This window comes from Orycteropus afer, unplaced genomic scaffold (assembly GCF_000298275.1).
Source record: "Orycteropus afer afer isolate SDZICR_OR568_19922 unplaced genomic scaffold, OryAfe1.0 scaffold00166, whole genome shotgun sequence".
NCBI lineage: Eukaryota > Metazoa > Chordata > Mammalia > Tubulidentata > Orycteropodidae > Orycteropus > Orycteropus afer.
The window spans coordinates 2,066,677-2,084,207 of NW_006921753.1; the positions used below are offsets into that span (position 1 = coordinate 2,066,677).

At 39.8% G+C, this 17,531-nt stretch overlaps 1 protein-coding gene across 1 annotated transcript in view; it reads left to right on the forward strand.

Annotated features, from left to right (window-relative positions):
• Positions 1-17,531, forward strand: part of MYH15 (myosin heavy chain 15) — a 214,061-nt gene that overhangs the window by 167,438 nt on the left and 29,092 nt on the right. Inside the window, 4 exon segments of the mRNA XM_042781754.1 lie at positions 6,051-6,166; positions 12,610-12,695; positions 12,698-12,798; positions 13,028-13,215. Coding sequence (XP_042637688.1) covers positions 6,051-6,166; positions 12,610-12,695; positions 12,698-12,798; positions 13,028-13,215 — 491 coding nt within the window.

A 17,531-nucleotide genomic window follows, 5' to 3' on the forward strand; every position in this document is an offset into this window, starting at 1 on the left:
AGGAAAGGAAACAAAGACCAAAATGGATGTCAGAAGAGACTCTGAAAATTGCTTTTGAACTTAGAGTAGCTAAAACGAATGGAAGAAATGATGAAATAAAAGAGCTAAACAGAAAATTTCAAAAATGTGGCTCAAGAAGACAAAATAAAGTATTATAATGAAATGTGCAAAGACCTGGAATTAGAAAAGCAAAATGGAAGAACACACTCAGCATTTCTCCAGCTGAAAGAACTGAAGAAAAAATTGACACCTCAAATTGCAATATTGAAGGATTCTATGGGCAAATATTTAACTATGCAGGAAACATCAAAAGAAGATAGAAGGAATACACAGAGTCACCGTACCAAAAATAATTGGTCAACATTCAACCATTTAAGGAGGTACAGCATATGATCAAGAAGGAAGAAGTCCGGGCTGCACTGAAGGAATTGGTTAAAAAAAAAAAAAAAAAAAAAAGCCTCCAGGAATTGACAGAATTCCCACTGAGATGTTTCAGCAAACAGGTGCAGCACTGGAGGCACACACTCTTTCATGCCAAGAAATTTGAAAGACAGTTTCTTGGCCAATCGACTGGAAGACATCCATATTTGTGCCTATTCCAAAGAAAGGTGATTGAACAGAAAGTACAAATTATTGAACAATATCATTAATATCACATGTAAGTAAAATTTTGCTGAAGATAAATAAAAAATAGATGCAGCAGTATATTGGCAGGGAACTTCCTGAAAGGCAAGCTGGATTCAGAGGAGGATGTGGAATGAATATATCATTGCTGATGTCAGATGGATTCTGGAAGAAAGCAAACAACATCAGAAAGATATTTACCTGTGTTTTCTTCATTATGCAAAGGCATTTGACTGTGTGGATCATAATAAATTATAGATGACATTGAGAAGAATGGGAACTCCAGAACAATTGATTGTGCTCATGAAGAACCTGTACATAGACCAACAGGCTGTCATTTAAACAGAACAAGGGGACACTGCATGATTTGTTGTCAGGAAGAATGTGTATCAGGGTTGTATCCTTTCCCCATACTTATTCAATCTGTATGCTGAGCAAAAAATTCAAGAAGCTGGACTATATGAAGAAGAATGCAGCATCAAGATGAGAAGAAGAGTCATTAACCCTGCAATAAGCAGGTGATGAAACCTCGCTTACTGAAAGTGATGATGACTTGAAGCACTTTCTGATGAAGATTAAAGACACCAGTCTGCAGTATGGATTACACCTCAACATAAAGAAAATGAAGATTCTCACAATTGGACCAATAAGCAGCATCATGATAAATCGAGAAAAGATTGAAGTTGTCAAAGATTTCATATCACTTGGCTCCACAATCAATACCCATGAAAGCAGCAGTAAGGAGTCAGATGTTGTATTGCATTGGGCAAATCTGCTACAAGGGACCTCTTTAAAGTGTTAAAGAGCAAAGATGTCACTTTGAAGACTGAGGTGTGCCTGACCCAAGCCATGTGTGGTAGTTAAGGGTGTGTGTCAACTTGGCTGGGCCATGGTTTTGAGTGGCTGGGCAGCTGGATGCCGTTATTCACCAGGATGAGATTGGGATCAACTCCATGGTGGGATCTGTTGTGAGCAGCTAAGTAGCTGTCTTTGGGGGTGTGTCCTGCTTCCAATATATAAGAAGCTTTGAGAAAGGTCTCTAGCTTTTTGGTACATTTAGATCCTGTGTTTGGCTGAGTCTTCCTCTCCAGTTCCTGGCCTTGAACCAGTGGTGGCATGTTGTCTGCTGCTCTTGGGATTATTTCTGGACTTGAACCAGTGGCCTGCTGTGTTGCTTGTTGATCTTGGGTCTGAGCCATTTTACGTATTGACCTTCAGTTTGACAGCTTCAGCAGCCAGTAGCCGGGTGAGTCAGAAAGAAGTCTCCAGCTCCAGTGGTTCTGGAATAAGAGGCAGACCTGAAGCCCAAAGTCAAGGTACCTTCACCCAACCCCTAGAGCCAGCAATCTGAATATGGACTTCTAGCCTCCTAAACTGTAAGAGAATAAATTCCTGTTTGTTAAAGACATCCACTTGTGGTATTTCTGTTATAGCAGCACTAGAGAATCAAGACACCATGATATTTCCAATCATGTCATATGGATGTGAAAGGGGGACAATGAACAATGAATACCAAAGAAGAATTCATGCCTTTGAATTGTGGTATTGGCAAAGAATGCTGAAAACATGCACTGACAGAAGAGCAAACAAATCCGTCCTGGAAGAAGTATGACCAGAATGTTCCTTAGAAGCAGGAATGGCTAAACTTCTTTGTCTCATCTACTTTGATCATGTTTTCAGAAAAGACCAATCCCTGGAGAAGGATATCATACTTTGTAAAGCATAGGGTCAACGAAAAAGGGGAAGGCCCTCAATAAGACGGATTGACAAAGAGGCTGCAATGATGGCCTCAAGCAGAGCAATGATTGTGAGGATGACTCAGAACCAGGCAGTGTCTCCTTCTGTTGCACATAGGGTCACTGAGTCAGAGCCAACTTGATGTCACCTTACAACAATGATAATACATTTATTTATGTGCATGTAAAACTATTTCAGTAGGATAAAGCAATAGAAATGAAATTGCTAGGTTAAAACAATAAAATTTTAAATTTTGATATACAAGTATTTCCTGATTTACAGTGGGATTTCATTGTGACTTCTACGTAAGATGGTGCTGATATAAATTAAATCCTTTTTTAATTGTTTGTTTATTTTCATTATTATTGCCTTTATTATCAGTATCTTTATAAGTGTGATCTTTACTTGTCTTTGGGTGGTGGAAACATTATATATAAACTTACAGATATATTTTAACATTGTATATAGTACATATTACTAATGATAGGATAAAAAAAACAGAAACAGATGGTAGTAAGTGCGGATAGTCATAACTTGAATACATCATAAGTCAGGCACTACCTGTCCTGTCAAACAGTCTTTCAAAGAGTTTGCCAACTTGTACCATTACCAGCAGTGATTTACAACAAAATCCTGAAACACTCTGGAAACAAATTCATTGCTATTTGAAGTATCAATGAAACTTGCTCTTCACTTTCATAGTGCATGATCAAATCACTGACTAGACATCTGAGAGGTGCTAAAACAATAATTATAACCAAGGACTTGTTAAAGCAAAGACTGCTGGGCCTCACCCCAGAGTTTCTGTTTCAGTAGTGAATTTACTTGGTTTGGGGTGAGACTTGGACCAAGGTCTTTTACAAAAGCTCTGTTAATATAAAGGAATAAGCCATTGCAATTGAGTCTATTCCAACTCACTGTGACCCTTTAGGACAGAGTAGAACCGCCTCATAGGGTTTTCAAATCTGTACATCTTTACAGAGTTTTTAAAATGATATTTCAAAGTATTTTGTTTGTGAAAGATCATCTTTGTGCAAAATTTTTGACAGAAGCTTTTTTTTCAATATTATAAATTAAAACTGCAGTTAATGTCTTTGGCTTTATCCCTTGATGTACACCAGTGATTGGAAGGACCACTAAGAAAACTTTTTGCCAAGTAGGAATGGGAACTAAAAAGGAAGTTATACTGTCATGCTCATTAAGTGGTTAACAAACCCTGTAAAATATTTCTCACAGCTGAATTTCATATTCTTGTCCTACCCTTGGAACATGCACCTAGTCACATTTAAAAAAATCCCTTTTCTACCAGTAAAGAAAATTAATTTAAAAGGCTTGGGCTTCAATAACAATAAAAATAAGTAAATAAATTAAATTACTTTTAAAAAGTAAAAGGCATGGGAAGTCAATTTTAGGCAGGAACCTTTTCCAAAGCACAATAATTGAAAATAAGATCCAAAGGACTTTTCTCTGCCAAGCACCATTCATCCAATTTACTTCACTACTGCATGTCTGTAGAAAACTTGCTAGGCCAGAGAGGTGTCCATATTACCCTGTCTGTATAGAGAGTTGTGAAGTAGATAGCTCTCGACACAGGTCTTACCATTTAATTCATAAGTGTTTTCTTACCTATTCTATGTAAGGTAGGATGGTGACTCCTAGCAAGGCTGTCCTTGTAAAATTGGTGAACTTCATTTTTGTTTTCTTGTTCTCTTTTCATAAGTCCATTTGATTCTTGAGCCATCTTAGCTAGGGACTTTCTAAAGTCACCACATTAACCCAAAGAGGTAGCTTTTATGAGAGAAATTTCAAGTGCCGTGACAAGCCAGTGAGCAGTGTGATGGGCATGAGACCATTTTAGTCCTGCAAAACACATGTTGCTGTTATGTGCCGTCGAGTCGGCCCCGACTCATAGCGACCCCTCCTTGGGTTTCCGAGGCAGTATCACTACGGAAGTAGGATTGCCCAACCTTCCTTCCGGGGAGTGGCTGGTGGGTTTGAACCGCCAGCCGTCTGGTTAGCAGGCAAGTGTCTTAGCCACTATGCTACCAGAGCAAAACACATAGGGATCACAATATGTTAAATTGACCAACACCCTCATCTAAGCGTGTAAGAATGATATTAAGGCCATAACTCTCATGCTGTTTAGTACCACTAGATGGCATTACATTCTATTCACATATTCTTGAATTCTATCTTCAGTCACATCCATAAATACGTAATCAACTTGGACATGTATTTGTAAAATTGACTTATCTCTTTTCTTGGGTGAATCTTTATGAGAAAACTTATCAGAATTTTTTAAAAAAAAAAAACCACAAAAGTCAAAGTACCTTAAGTCACCTTCTCCAAAGATTTACTTTCTCAGTACATTTTAGTGAGTGAGAGGTGACAGTTTCTCCTGAAGGAACTGCAGAGTTCCCTCTGAGGAAATTGCTATCAATTTCCACTTGTTTTTGGTTTATTGTCTTTTATATTGAAGGTAGTGTTGAGAGAACAGCAAGGCAGACCTTAATGTTAAAATTCCCAACACCTCTCTTATTTTAAATACTGCTATTCAGTCTTACTTTTTACTTCTGGTGGAGTAGACTAAGCTACTCCTACCTTCAGGACTGTCCATCCCAAACCCACTGCTATCAAGTCAATTCCAATGCATAATGACCCTATAGGATAGGGTAGGACTGCACCATAGAGTTTCCAAGGCTATAAATCTTTATGAAAGCAGACTGTTTTGTCTGTCTCCTGCAGAGTGCCTGGTGAGTTCAAACAAATGACCTTGTGATTAGCAGTGAAATACCTTAACCATTGAGCCACCAGAGCTCCTCTGGACTGTTCAAAGAACTGACAAATAGATTGTCATCACTCTTATGGCCTTCACAAACATCTTCATCTGTATGCTCCAAGTGTTTTATTTTTGTCTGTTTGTTTGTTCTTTTATATACATTTTATCTTTGGAATAGGCTTTCAAGATTTAGACAAACCTACACTTTTAAATTGAATCACCTTTATAAAATCCTGGGTAATAATGGTCTTGTCTATATTTAAATAGAGGGGCAGAGGATCTCCCTACTTATCAAAGCAGTCCATTTGTTTGTAGTAGTGGTACTAATAAAAATGGCAATAATTGTTCACTGTGAGTAGTATATGTCAAGGACACTCTAAATTCCCTTATTTCTTCATATGACAATATTTCAGCACCATTGCTGATCACAAGCACTGTTGATTGTTCTGGGAATTCATACAACTTTTCCTTCTATTCCTCTAATAAAGTGACGCTCACAATTAAATACCACTTACCTTGTTCTAACTTTGATACTTTTATTGATTCATTGTCAAGCTTGAACACATTAGAAAAAGTCAAAAGTAATCAGTGAAAAGTTTAAGCAATAGTCACAGATGGGACTGCAATTTCCTAAGTTAAAAAGTGCTTTAGAATTCTAGTTCTTAAACTACAACTGAAATCCTTAAGAATGTCAAAGCTAGAGGAGAAATGACAAACTAAAGTCATAGCTTGTCTCTCTCTCATTTTGTTTCAATCTTTAGCAACCTGACTTTGAACCAAAGACCTCTCCCAGAAACTCTAAAGAGAGCTATATCAGTAATGTACATTTGGAAGGGAAAAAAAAAAAAAAGCATACTTTTTTTTTTTCCAAAAGTGAACTTAAGTTAGTGTTTTCATTTATATATTTCAGGGAGCTCTAGAAGGTAATGAAAGCAAGATTCTTTGTTTCCATCTTGAACTCTTGAAAGCTAAACCAGAACTTGAAAGAAAGTCTTCTAAGAACGATAAAGAAATAGAAAAATTTAGGTATTTAAAATTATGTTGATAAGCAACAGTTGCATATTTCAGAATCCTTGATTGAACAAAGTTCATTGTGTTTGGATGATGTTATGACCCATTTGAACATTACCAAAAAAAAAAAAAAATGTAACCAGTCTAATGATGCACTGGAGTCTTCCCAGTAAACCCACAACGATTAACATAAAGGAGTAACCCATTGCCATTAAGTTGATTGTGACTCATAGCAACCCTATAGGACAGAGTACAACTGTCCCATAGAATTTCCAAAGCTGTAAATCATTATGGAAGTAGACTGTCATATCTCTCTCCCACAGAGTGGCTGGTGGGTTCAAACTGCTGGCCTCTAAGCACTCTTACCACTGCACCACCAGTGTTCTTTAATATAAAGGAATACCTCTATACAGTTACTGCCAGATTTTATGATTCTCTTATATATTCAAGCAGGTTCTACTCTCATATAAGACTCAAGATAATAAACCAGAAAGGCATAACTATTCATACTGCATTTATTGTCTGGGTATGCCTATAACAAGTCTGTCTCTTGGACATTCAAGAAACTGACTGATGATGCTGAACCCTGGGGAGGAAAAGAACTCAAAAACTTGATGTTGTACATTAAAATTAATGTCAGATCAGAGTGAAGTTTCCACATACCTCCTACCTGGATCTGTGGCCATTTGTTTGGAGAGGGCAGAAGCCAAGAACTAAGCTGCGTATTGAATCTCTGTTGAAGCAGCTCAGTTCTAACAGTCAGGAAACAGAATTAGATAGGACTCACGGGCAGCAGGATCTATTCTTGGCTTCATCATAACAAGCTGATGACTTTAGACATTCTGCTTCTTAGCTCCTCAGTGAACTGAGGGGATGAAAGCAGCTCCCTGCATGTCACAGAAGGTGGTGAGGAAGATCAGTCCGCTAATGTCAGCAAAGCACTTCGCACTCTATAGATCAAAGGCACAATTATAAACATGTGGAATTAGCAATGATTATATTATCTATCTCGTCTGTTCCCTTAAGTCAATGCCATATGCCAGCAAGGAAACTCATTTTGAGCCTGTGGTTCAACTGGTAACCTGCTTTCAACATGTTTGATAAACAATTTTTAAAATATCTGTTAGCATGTCCAATTTAATGATCTCTTTCCTTTAGCCCATTTTCTAACAAAACTCCCATGGGGGTCAATTTTTTAATGAGGATGTCAAACCAAATAGGCCCTCTGTGTGCTTTGAGTTCTCTTTGCTCTCATTCACCAGCACTTCCCCCAAAAGGGACTGACTGTGGTGAGGAATTCAGGTCTACTTAAGGCTCAGAGTCAGTGTCTAAACGAATTTTTTTGATGAAGGGCAAAAACGTTTCGGCCTTGATATTTGCCCTACTTCCTTCCACGAGGAACAAAAATGAACATCTCCTTGTGGAGTTAAAAAAAAAAAAAAAAAATCAAGTAACGTCAAACCTGTGCCTATAAATAAACTCAGCTGAGGAAAGATGAATCCTCAGAGAGTGTGTGTCTCGTCAGGTACATCTGAATGTCGGAGAGCAGTTCGCCAATTATAATAATCTTACTGCAAAGGAAGCCAGAGATCCAAACAGCTAGGGTTGGGAGAAGAAAGAACTGAAGATTAGGCAGAAACTGTGAAGAGGCTGAAAAAAGAAGGGGCGGGCTGGAGGTAGGGGGCGAATTATTCATGAGTTTTAGTTAATGACTCACAGTAACTATGATAGGTACATCTGGAAAGGGAAAATGAGCATAACGTACAAAATATCACAGATACCATCCCCAACCCTTTGTGCTCTGTGTGAGTACAGATCGTGTCACACTGCCTTGGTTTACTCTGAAGCAGCATCATTTGACATCAGGGCTCGTGGTAGAGGGGATCTCAAGGAAACTGAATAGAAATCCAGGAAAGAAAATATATGAGCAAAGGATTAGGCTTCAAGGAATCAAGGATTAGTAGACAGGTATATTATATAACTGATTGAAAATATTGCCTGAGGACAAGATGAGGCTTGAGGTCCTACCTCTACATAAACCATCCACACTCTTCAGAAACTAAAGGAGCCCGGCCACACAGGGAATCAAGAAAGTACAAGGTGAGAGACCTGGAGGCAAATGCAAGGTAAAAACTTGATAGAACAGCAAATTGGGCAACTCATTCTCTGATGTCAAGATATCCCATCTATTCTGGTGAGGACTAATACTGAGTAAGCATGGCTTAGGGACCTATTGGTTGTGAAAGTATGAGCAGCTGGTATGTGTGTGATAGACTTCATTTGCTCAACAACTATTTGAGCATCCAGTGTTTTGCCAGACACTGTGCCTAATAGTTTAGTTAGGGCTTTACAAACTTTTATGGATGATAGAGCTTTTTCTTTTTTTTCTCTCTTTTTCCCCACAATAGTTATAATGACCATAACTAAAGGTAAGAAAGTGACTGTGCAATCACTGATGGTAGGAGAGGAGAAATGTTGATGGGTGGCGATCATCCTCTCCATCCTAGACACAGGAAAGAGGGAAGGACATCATCAACAAGCTTGAAGGCCAACTGATGGCTATATTGCCCTATTTCACGACCCAGGACTGGGCTAAATATAGGCAGTCAGGTACATCCTGAACTTTCAGGGACCACCAACTATATCCCTCTCCCCAGCTCAGGGCATTTAAGAAAATGCTGAAATATGTGAGGATCATCAGATTGGCCCAGAGCCATGGTACACCTGGCCTGTATCTGCTTTTCCCAAACATAACCAGAGAGGCACTGAAATTACTTAACTCTGTCATAGTGTGTTTGTTTGGATTTGATAGTTGTAGGAAACTTAGGGAAATTTTTTTGAAAGGCAAGATAAGTAAATATTTCAAATTTGTGGGCTATGTGGTCTTGTCATAGCTACTCAACTCTGTAATTATAGCTGGAAAACACACATAGGTATACTAATGAGTGTGGTCAGATGTGGCTCACAGATAATGGTTTGCGCAATCTAGCCTATAGCCTCAGGTATCTACTAATCACTCTTTCATCTTTCCTTCAATATAGTCTACTCCTCTGAACACAATAATGTCAAATTTTGTCACCTGGTTATAATTTATATGCATCATTTGAATTATTTTCCCTTATTGTCTGAGTCTCTATCAGAACAATGTTTCAATCTTTCCCCATTTCTAAGTAAAATATTTTAGTATGCCTTTGAAAAGTAAGATCTCAAATTCAGACATGGTATTTAGTTTGCAAAGTATCTTGTTAATCATTTTTAAGCTGAGTCAAATATATTAGAATTAAGACAAATCTCACATTTCTCTGGTAGTGATGAACAATGTTTCAAGAGAAAAATTATCTATTGAACTGACTGTTAATCTAAAATCATTAGCTTTTCAATGTTATAAGTTTTTATTCTGATTTTTCTCTCCCAGGCTGGTTTCTTTTCTCAAATTCTGTTTCCTATTTCAGAAAAAAGAAATTTCTTCCTATATTGTCCTTGACCCTGAATGCTTCATTTTTCTTAAAAAATGTACTCAAGGGAGGTTTCATTTTAAAGATTTTTTGACTCTGCATGAAATGTGTTGATTGCTCAGCAGCCACTCTCCAGGCCTGTATTATATCCATGTCTCTTAAACCACAGCAGTTTTTACTTATCTGGAGGCACTCATGAAGTTTCATAAACAACTGTGCAAAAGTACAGTTTGAAACATTCACTTTGACTGCTTAAGTAGAATATATTTCTGTACAGAGGATTTTGACATCAGGCTAGGGATGCTTTAGTGTTCTTGTGTAGGGAGAATCAGTTGTGGAAAATGAGAATTTCCTTAGTGTTAGAAAGAGGAATGTCACAAAGCTTTTAGTGATGTTGAATGAGAGCATGTCCGTTAACTTTACATAGCTGTGTTTCTACAGAGTTCTGACCTGGAAGCCACACAGAAGCCCAGGTCCTAAGATAGGCATGAGAGGCCTTCCTCAGGCAGATGGGATTGGCAGAGGAGAAGTGCTAATCCTGGAAAGATGTATTACCCACACATTTCCATACCTAATTCTGGGACCTCCAGTGAGGAGAAGGGTGGTCATGAAAAGTGGCACCTCTCCCTGTCCACTTCTTCCAAACTCTGACCACTACTCACCTGCAAGCTCTCAGTCTTCCTGGTTGGCCTCAGAGCTTGTGACACAGTCTCAACGCCATTTCAATATGTAATCTAGTTCTGACCCAATGACTACATTTTTGCTATTTATGCTAATGGAGTCTATGAGGGAAAAGGATGGAAAAGTTCTTCCTTCTTCTGTCTTATCTGTCCAGCACCAGGCCCTCTTTCATAGGGTGAGCTTAACAGTTCCTGTATTAGTTACAGCAGTTAAACTGTCCTGACTCCAAGACCAAAATCCAAAACCACTGCTGTTGAATAAGAGGCTTAGAACAATAAATGCTTATTTTTGGCTCATGTCTGATCCAACCAGGATGGAGGATGGGCTCTTTTCTTCAGAGTCATTACAAAACCCAAATTCCTTCTATCTTGTGATACTGCTACCTTCTAATATGGCCACCAAGTTTGTCACAGATGCCAAAAATGGATGTAGGACCATACAAGAAAAAATTTTATGGAATACATGGCCCCTTGGCCAGAATTCAGTCACATGGTCCCAAGCTAACTCACTGGAAGCAAGTTTGGACAGGAAGACTGCTGTGGGTTCCCTCAGTTTTTTCATAGCCTTCCTGAACACACAGCTATCGCTTCAGGTTCTTCATTTTGCAAATGCAATTTCAGCACAGGAATTTTGTTGTTACAGAGGAATAGTGAGGTAATTCAATGTCACTTAGCAACTGAGTTTCTCAGCCAATCGTTGGTTGGACCCTCAATCTTCTGAAGAAAGGACGGTATGTTATTCTAGGAGAGTTTAGTGTCTATACTAAACATTAGAAAAGTATTGCTAGATTTCAGAACTTGTCCTAAACTGCATAGCTTTTTCTTACCTTGTTTAGATATTTATCATCATTTGAATAATTTTAAATATTATGACTGTCTAAAAGGGTGTCTTTTCTTTGTTCTTTGCCACTCTAAGGATCCAGGTGCTTGCCCTACACATTTCTTTAGGAGGTCCAGATAAGGCTAAGGCTGCCCCATAACAAAACCAGTTGCTGTTGAATCGATTCTGATTTATGGCAACTCCATGGGTATCCTCACAACTGGACCAATGAGCAGCATCACAATCAATGGAGAGAAGATTGAGGTTGTCAAAGAATTCACGTTGCTTGGTTCTACAATCGATGCCAACAGAAGCAGCAGTCAGGACATTAGACGACGTGTAGCATTGGGAAAGTCAACTGCGAAGGAACTGTTTCAAGTGCTGAGGAGCAAGGATATCTCCTTGAGGACTAAGGTGCACCTGACACAAGCCATGATATTTGCAATCACCTCGTATGCATGTGAGAGCTGGACAATGAATAAGGAAGACCGAAGAAGAGTTGATGCTTTTGAATTGTGGTGCTGGCGAAGAATGCTGAAAGTACCATGGACTGCTAAAAGAACTAACAGATCTGTCCTGGAGGAAGTGCAGCCAGAATGCTCCTTGGAAGCAAGAATGGCCAGACTTTGTCTCACCTATTTTGGTCATGTTGTAAGAAGGGACCATTCCCTGGAGAAGGATGTCTGTCATGCTTGGTAGGGTGGAGGGTCGACGAAAGAGGGGGAGGCCTTCAACAAGATGGATTGACATGGTGGCTGCGATGATGGGCTCAAGTATAGCAGGGATTGTGGGGCTGGAGCGGGATCGGGCAGTGTTTCATTCTGCTGTGCATGGGGTCGCTATGAGTCGGAAACAACTTGATGGCACTTAACAACAACAACAACCATGGGTATCAGAGTAAAATTGTGCTCTGTAGGGTTTTCAGAAACAGGTCATTAGGTCTTTCTTCTGAGGTGTTTTTCAGTGGATTGGAACTTGAACCTTTTGGTTAGTAGCTGAGTGTGTTATGTGCCCCATTCCACTACCATCCTGTCAATTCTGACTCATAGAGATCCTATAGGACAGAGTAGAACTTCCCTATAGGGTTTCCAAGCTGTAAATGTTTATGGAAGAAGACTGCCTAATCATTCTTCCACAGAGTGGCTGGTGAGTTTGAACCACCGACGTTTTGGTCAGTACCTGAATGCCTTAACCACTGCCCCACCAGAGCTTCTTAAGTGGCCCCTAGGAACCCCAAAAGATTCTAAAATTTTCTTTTATTCTTCCTAGAAGTTGATGTGAGGAGTCTTACTTCATCTTTTATGCTGAACATGTACTTGCCAGCTTAATGCCTTGATCTCTATATTTTTACCATAAAATCTCTCCGGGCCCATTTTGTTAATAACTCAGAATTTTTCTTGAATTTTCATTTTTTCTGTTTCCTTAACTGTTGTGAACACAGCAGGTAACCTTTCTTAATTTGGGTGCATGATTTTTTCCTCCTGAACATTATTCTAAAATTAGGAAGAACCAGCAGTGTGCTATTGACTCCCCGCCGTTTTGTCTGGATTCTGAAACTAAGAGCAGAATTAATATTATACGACTGAAGAAGATAGAAGGCCCCTCAACAAGGTAGAACTCCAGCTTAGCTGAGCTCACTGGCAGATATCAGAGGCAACCAGTGCCCTGGCACGGGTTTGGATTCAAATCAAGGTATATTCAAATTATAATATGGAGAAAAACCTCTCTGCATATAGAAGTAAACTAATTAACAGATTGTGTTGAGTAATAAAGATAAGGACAGCAAACTTAATCCTTTAAGAGATGGGTAACATGCTTAAATCCTTAGTGGGTGGAGTTTTGCTCAGCTCATTCATGCATAGGTGCATCTTATACATTAAACTCAGGAATTTATTCCCCATGCTCACATTTTGTTTTACAGAACCTTCAAGCACAGTTAGGTGACCACCCACACCTAACCAATGATCTGAAGGAGCAGGTGGCTGTAGCTGAGTGGTGCAACTCTCTTCTCTACTTTGAACTAGAGGAACCAAGGGTCTTGCAAGAGCAGACTGAACATGGATGCAGGCTGGTTGAAGAAGAGCTCCTGAAAGCCATGGAAAGAATTGATCATTTTCAGTACCGTGGTGTGATGGGGAAGGCACTAATTCTCTCCATTAGCCAGATCAGCTGGTTGAAGACTGCTGATTCCACCCTTAGCCAACCTTAGACTTTGTAAGGTTGCCATGTCTGGTCTTGGCCGTGATATGCAAAGCATAGGGAGACTCTTTGATGGTAGAGCAGTGGTCACATTCTTCATTTATTCTCAAGTGTTCTGCCAGAAAATGGATGGTCAAGACATCCACACCCAGGATGCTGGGAAGAAAAGCATAAACATTCCCTAGCCCCAGAACCTCTGGTAGCTTAGTGTCTAAGGCACTTGACTGCTAACCAGAAGGCTGGTGGTTCAAACCCACCAGCCACTCCTCAGAAGGAAGATGGGGCAATCTACTTCTGTAGTGATACTGCCTCAGCAACCCAAGGAGGGGTTGCTATGAGTCGGGTCCAACTCGATGGCACATAACAACAACAACAATAGCAGTTCCAGAACCACTTGCTTGGCTCTCTTGCTCCCTCTAAGCCACATGCTCTGTTTCCCCAGCATCACAGAATAATAACAATTAAAAGATGTCCCCACCTCAGAGGCAAGAGTTCTCTAATAATTCTCAGTGACTGCTGATAGATATGATGAGCTGTCACAAATCTGGCTTCTCATGGAAGGTCATGTAAGTGACATGAAGCAAAAATCTTTAAATATTTCTCTCATTCTCTGAGAATTAGGAGTGGGAAGAAGTCTCATGAAGCCATTGTGGCTAGGACAAAAGCACCTAGTAAATGAATCATTCAATAAATACTCACCACAAGCTGGACAGGTATATGTGGTATAGATACAAAATGTCTCCATTGTCCTGAAAAAGTGAAGTCCTTAGTAAACAGCTGTGGTACACTGTTATGAGTCTAATGATAGAGCAAGCACACCTCTTCCAGAAGGTCTTCCCCAACAACCTGAACTGAGGTAGATGCACCATGTGCTTAATCTGAGTCAAGAAGAACATGTAAGAAGTCAATCAGACAGAGAGAAGAGCCAAGAGAAGAAGCATGAGGAGAGGAAGTTTGGGACATTAAAAAAAATTTCACATTCACTATGACAATATGCCTTTCTATGCATAAGAAACGTTAAAGAAACACTTCCAAATGCACCAAAACTTCTTTAACATAATAATATACTAATAATGATGATGATCTTTTGATGCACATTGCGTAGTAGGGCTCTTTTGTTCTTACTCACCAGAGCAAGAATGAGTAGGAGAGAGTAGCAGAAATGATCGTCAGAGGTAGGTTGAGCCAGGTCACCAGGATCCTTGAAGTTTGATACTGATGGAGTTTCAATGTTATCTTTCAGATAATGGGGTCCACTGAAGAATTTTGAGTAGCTGAGAGTGAAGTTATCAGATTTGCATTTTAGGGTTTTGGTGATTGTTATGGAGGCTGGAGTAAGGCAACTAGAGGCAGAGCTGCCACACTATGGGTATTTGGAAATGTCTAGGGAGTTTGTTTAAATTGCTCCAGTGCCTGGAAACACCACTAATATTTATTTAATGATCAGGGGTATTAAAACTCTTGGGAGGTGTAAAATAATCCCATATCACAAAGAACTGGCCCTCCCACAATGCCAGTTGTGCCTCATTGAGAAATACTGGAGTAAAGAAAATATAAACCAGAGGTGCGCTACTTGAAAGGCATTGCAATTAGTTTGTGCCTACAGTTTGACTTTCGTTCCATGTGCATGACAAATCTCATTTGGGTACCTTGTGGGCATCTTTTGGTATAGGAACAAAATAGGCTCTAGGTTATGCGTAAGTCCCATCAGGGTAACTTTTCAAGATTTTTTTCTCTCCCTCAAGAAAGCTTATCTAAATATAATAAACTGGATTCTTAAAATAGAATGTGGGATTTTTTTTAAAAAAGTAGATTATCCACTATCTACAGTACTTAATAGCTATTTGGTAACAAATCATTTACCACACAAATTATAACTGATAATACACCAGTGGGTCCTGGTGTGACTGCAAACCACTAGCAGAAAGAAAGAGATGAAGACATCAACCAGAGCAAAACTAGAAAGCATGTAGAGGAGAAGATAGATTAACATATATGCAGTCCCTGGATTACAAATGGGTTCCATTCCTAAATCTGTCTTTAAATTGAATTTGTACATAAGTCAGAACACTTAGGTATGGTTTGTATCTAATGTCAGTTAGTCAAATTTTGGTCTTAGTATATAGTGCATAGTATATATTTCTACCACCATCCGTATCTATACATAAAAGATTAAAGAAACACTTCCAGACACACTAAAACATCCTTAACAGAATAATACAATAAAATAATAATAATATTTTGATGCGCATTGCAAAGTAGCACTCTTTTGTTACTATGACATTGCATTTAATCTCACATTTTCAGTATAATAGGCTTTATGGAGATTGGTTTGAAACTATGAGTTGTACATCATCGTACATTCATAAATATTTTTTACATTCATTTAGCCTGTGGAGTTGACAAAACTTGATTTCTTTTTTTTTTTACCCAACAGATTTTATTAAGGAGGTGAAAGGGCGCCTACACTGAGGAAGGACGGAAGAAGAAGAGGAGGAGGAGGAAGAAGAGGAAGAAGAGGAGAAGAGGAAGAAGAGAAGAAGGGAAAGAAGAGAAGAAAGAAAGAGGAAGAAGGGAAGAAGAAAAGAAGAGAGAGGAAGAGGAGGAAGAGAGGAAGAGAGTGGCCTTATATAGACCTGGGGTTAGGAGGTTGTACATCAGAGCTGGGGGAAGAGGTCTTAACCTATCAGAGGCTATGTTGCCTTTTAAAATTCGCGCCTTGCAGGAAGCTCAGTTTCGACTTCCTTTAACTGATTTATGACCTTGGGTGGGGCAGCAGGGAATGAAGAAGAACCCAGAAGAGCCATGCAAGATGCAAGATGGCGTGGCATATTTCTAACATTCCCCCCTCTTTGGTTTTTTAAAAGAAAAAAAAAAGAAGAAGGGCCCGCTTTTGTGGGAAAAGGGGCGAAGGTCAATCTTCTGGAGCCACTTCCTGCTGGTGAGGGGCATGGCGTCTTTGGAAGAGGGGCCTTCCAGTCTATACATGCACTGGAGTTTGTCTCTTGTAGTACCAACTTCAGAGATGCTGTGTTGTTTTGCCTGGTTGGTGATTTGTAGTATGTAGAGGTCCCCGAAGAAGAGGCTTCTAAAGGTATCGACTGGACATGTCTGGCATCTGGTGTTCTGGGACCTGTAAGACAGGCTGGGTTGCAGTGATTAGGGGAGGGAAGTGAGAACAGGGAAACCTAGGTGGCCAAGGTATCTTATTAGTTGGGTGGTCTCCACGAGCGCAAGGGAATCTCTTCTAGGTCTTGGCTTGAAGGATCATTTGGTTTGCTGTCTGTCACAACATTTGGGTAGATATCTGGAGGACCTGTGATTGAATGAAACAGAGAACACAGGGGGCGATGGTAACAATCAACATGGTGGAGATCAGGGGGCCCAAGAATGGTAGGAGCCAGGATAGGGAGTCCGAAAGGAGGGAAGAAAAAGGTGGACCATTGTTAGTGGATAGATGTTGATCTACATTAGTTGCCCTCTCAATGAGTCTTTTGGCTGCATCTTGTACTATACCTGACTGATTTATATAGAAACAACATTCTTCTCCCAGAAATAGGCAAAGACCTTTTTCTGCTGTTAGTAAATCTAATTCTTCTCCTGTTCTGAAGAGTGACGGCTGCAAGGGAGTTGAGTAATCTCCCGCAGTTTATCAAAGTTAACAGCTTTATGTGAAATAGCCTATAGGCCCGCTAGGAGACACTGGAGCATTTTGTCTCTACTGGTGTGTGGCCATTCTGCCCAGATTGGGTGTCTAGTTGGTATTCCCATCCAGGGTTCTGATCAAGAACAGCTTCTGGACCTACTGGCATGGTAGAGTCAGTTACAGGAGTTAGGTTGGTGTGTTCCTGAGCAGCCCCAAGAACACGCTCCCTTTTGTCAGAATTTAAAGTGGAAGAAAGAATGACATAAATGTCATGCCAAGTTAAGTCATAGGCTTGAGAGAGGTAATGAAATTCCTTAATGTAGGTGGTGGGATTGTGAGAAAGGGAACCCAGACATTTTTAATCTGAGATAAATTGGTGAGGGAGAAAGGAATATGGACACAGACAACAACTTCAAAGTCAGCCACTTCACATAAGGGACAGAGAAGGGGCTGTTGAGAATGGGTGTGGCTGCTCACTGGGAAGGGTAAAAAAAGGACTCTGGGGAAGTGGTGTCTGGAGATGTTAATGAAGAGGAAGGTGGGGGTGGCGGGGATGGTGCAGTGGGGTTAACAGGAGGTG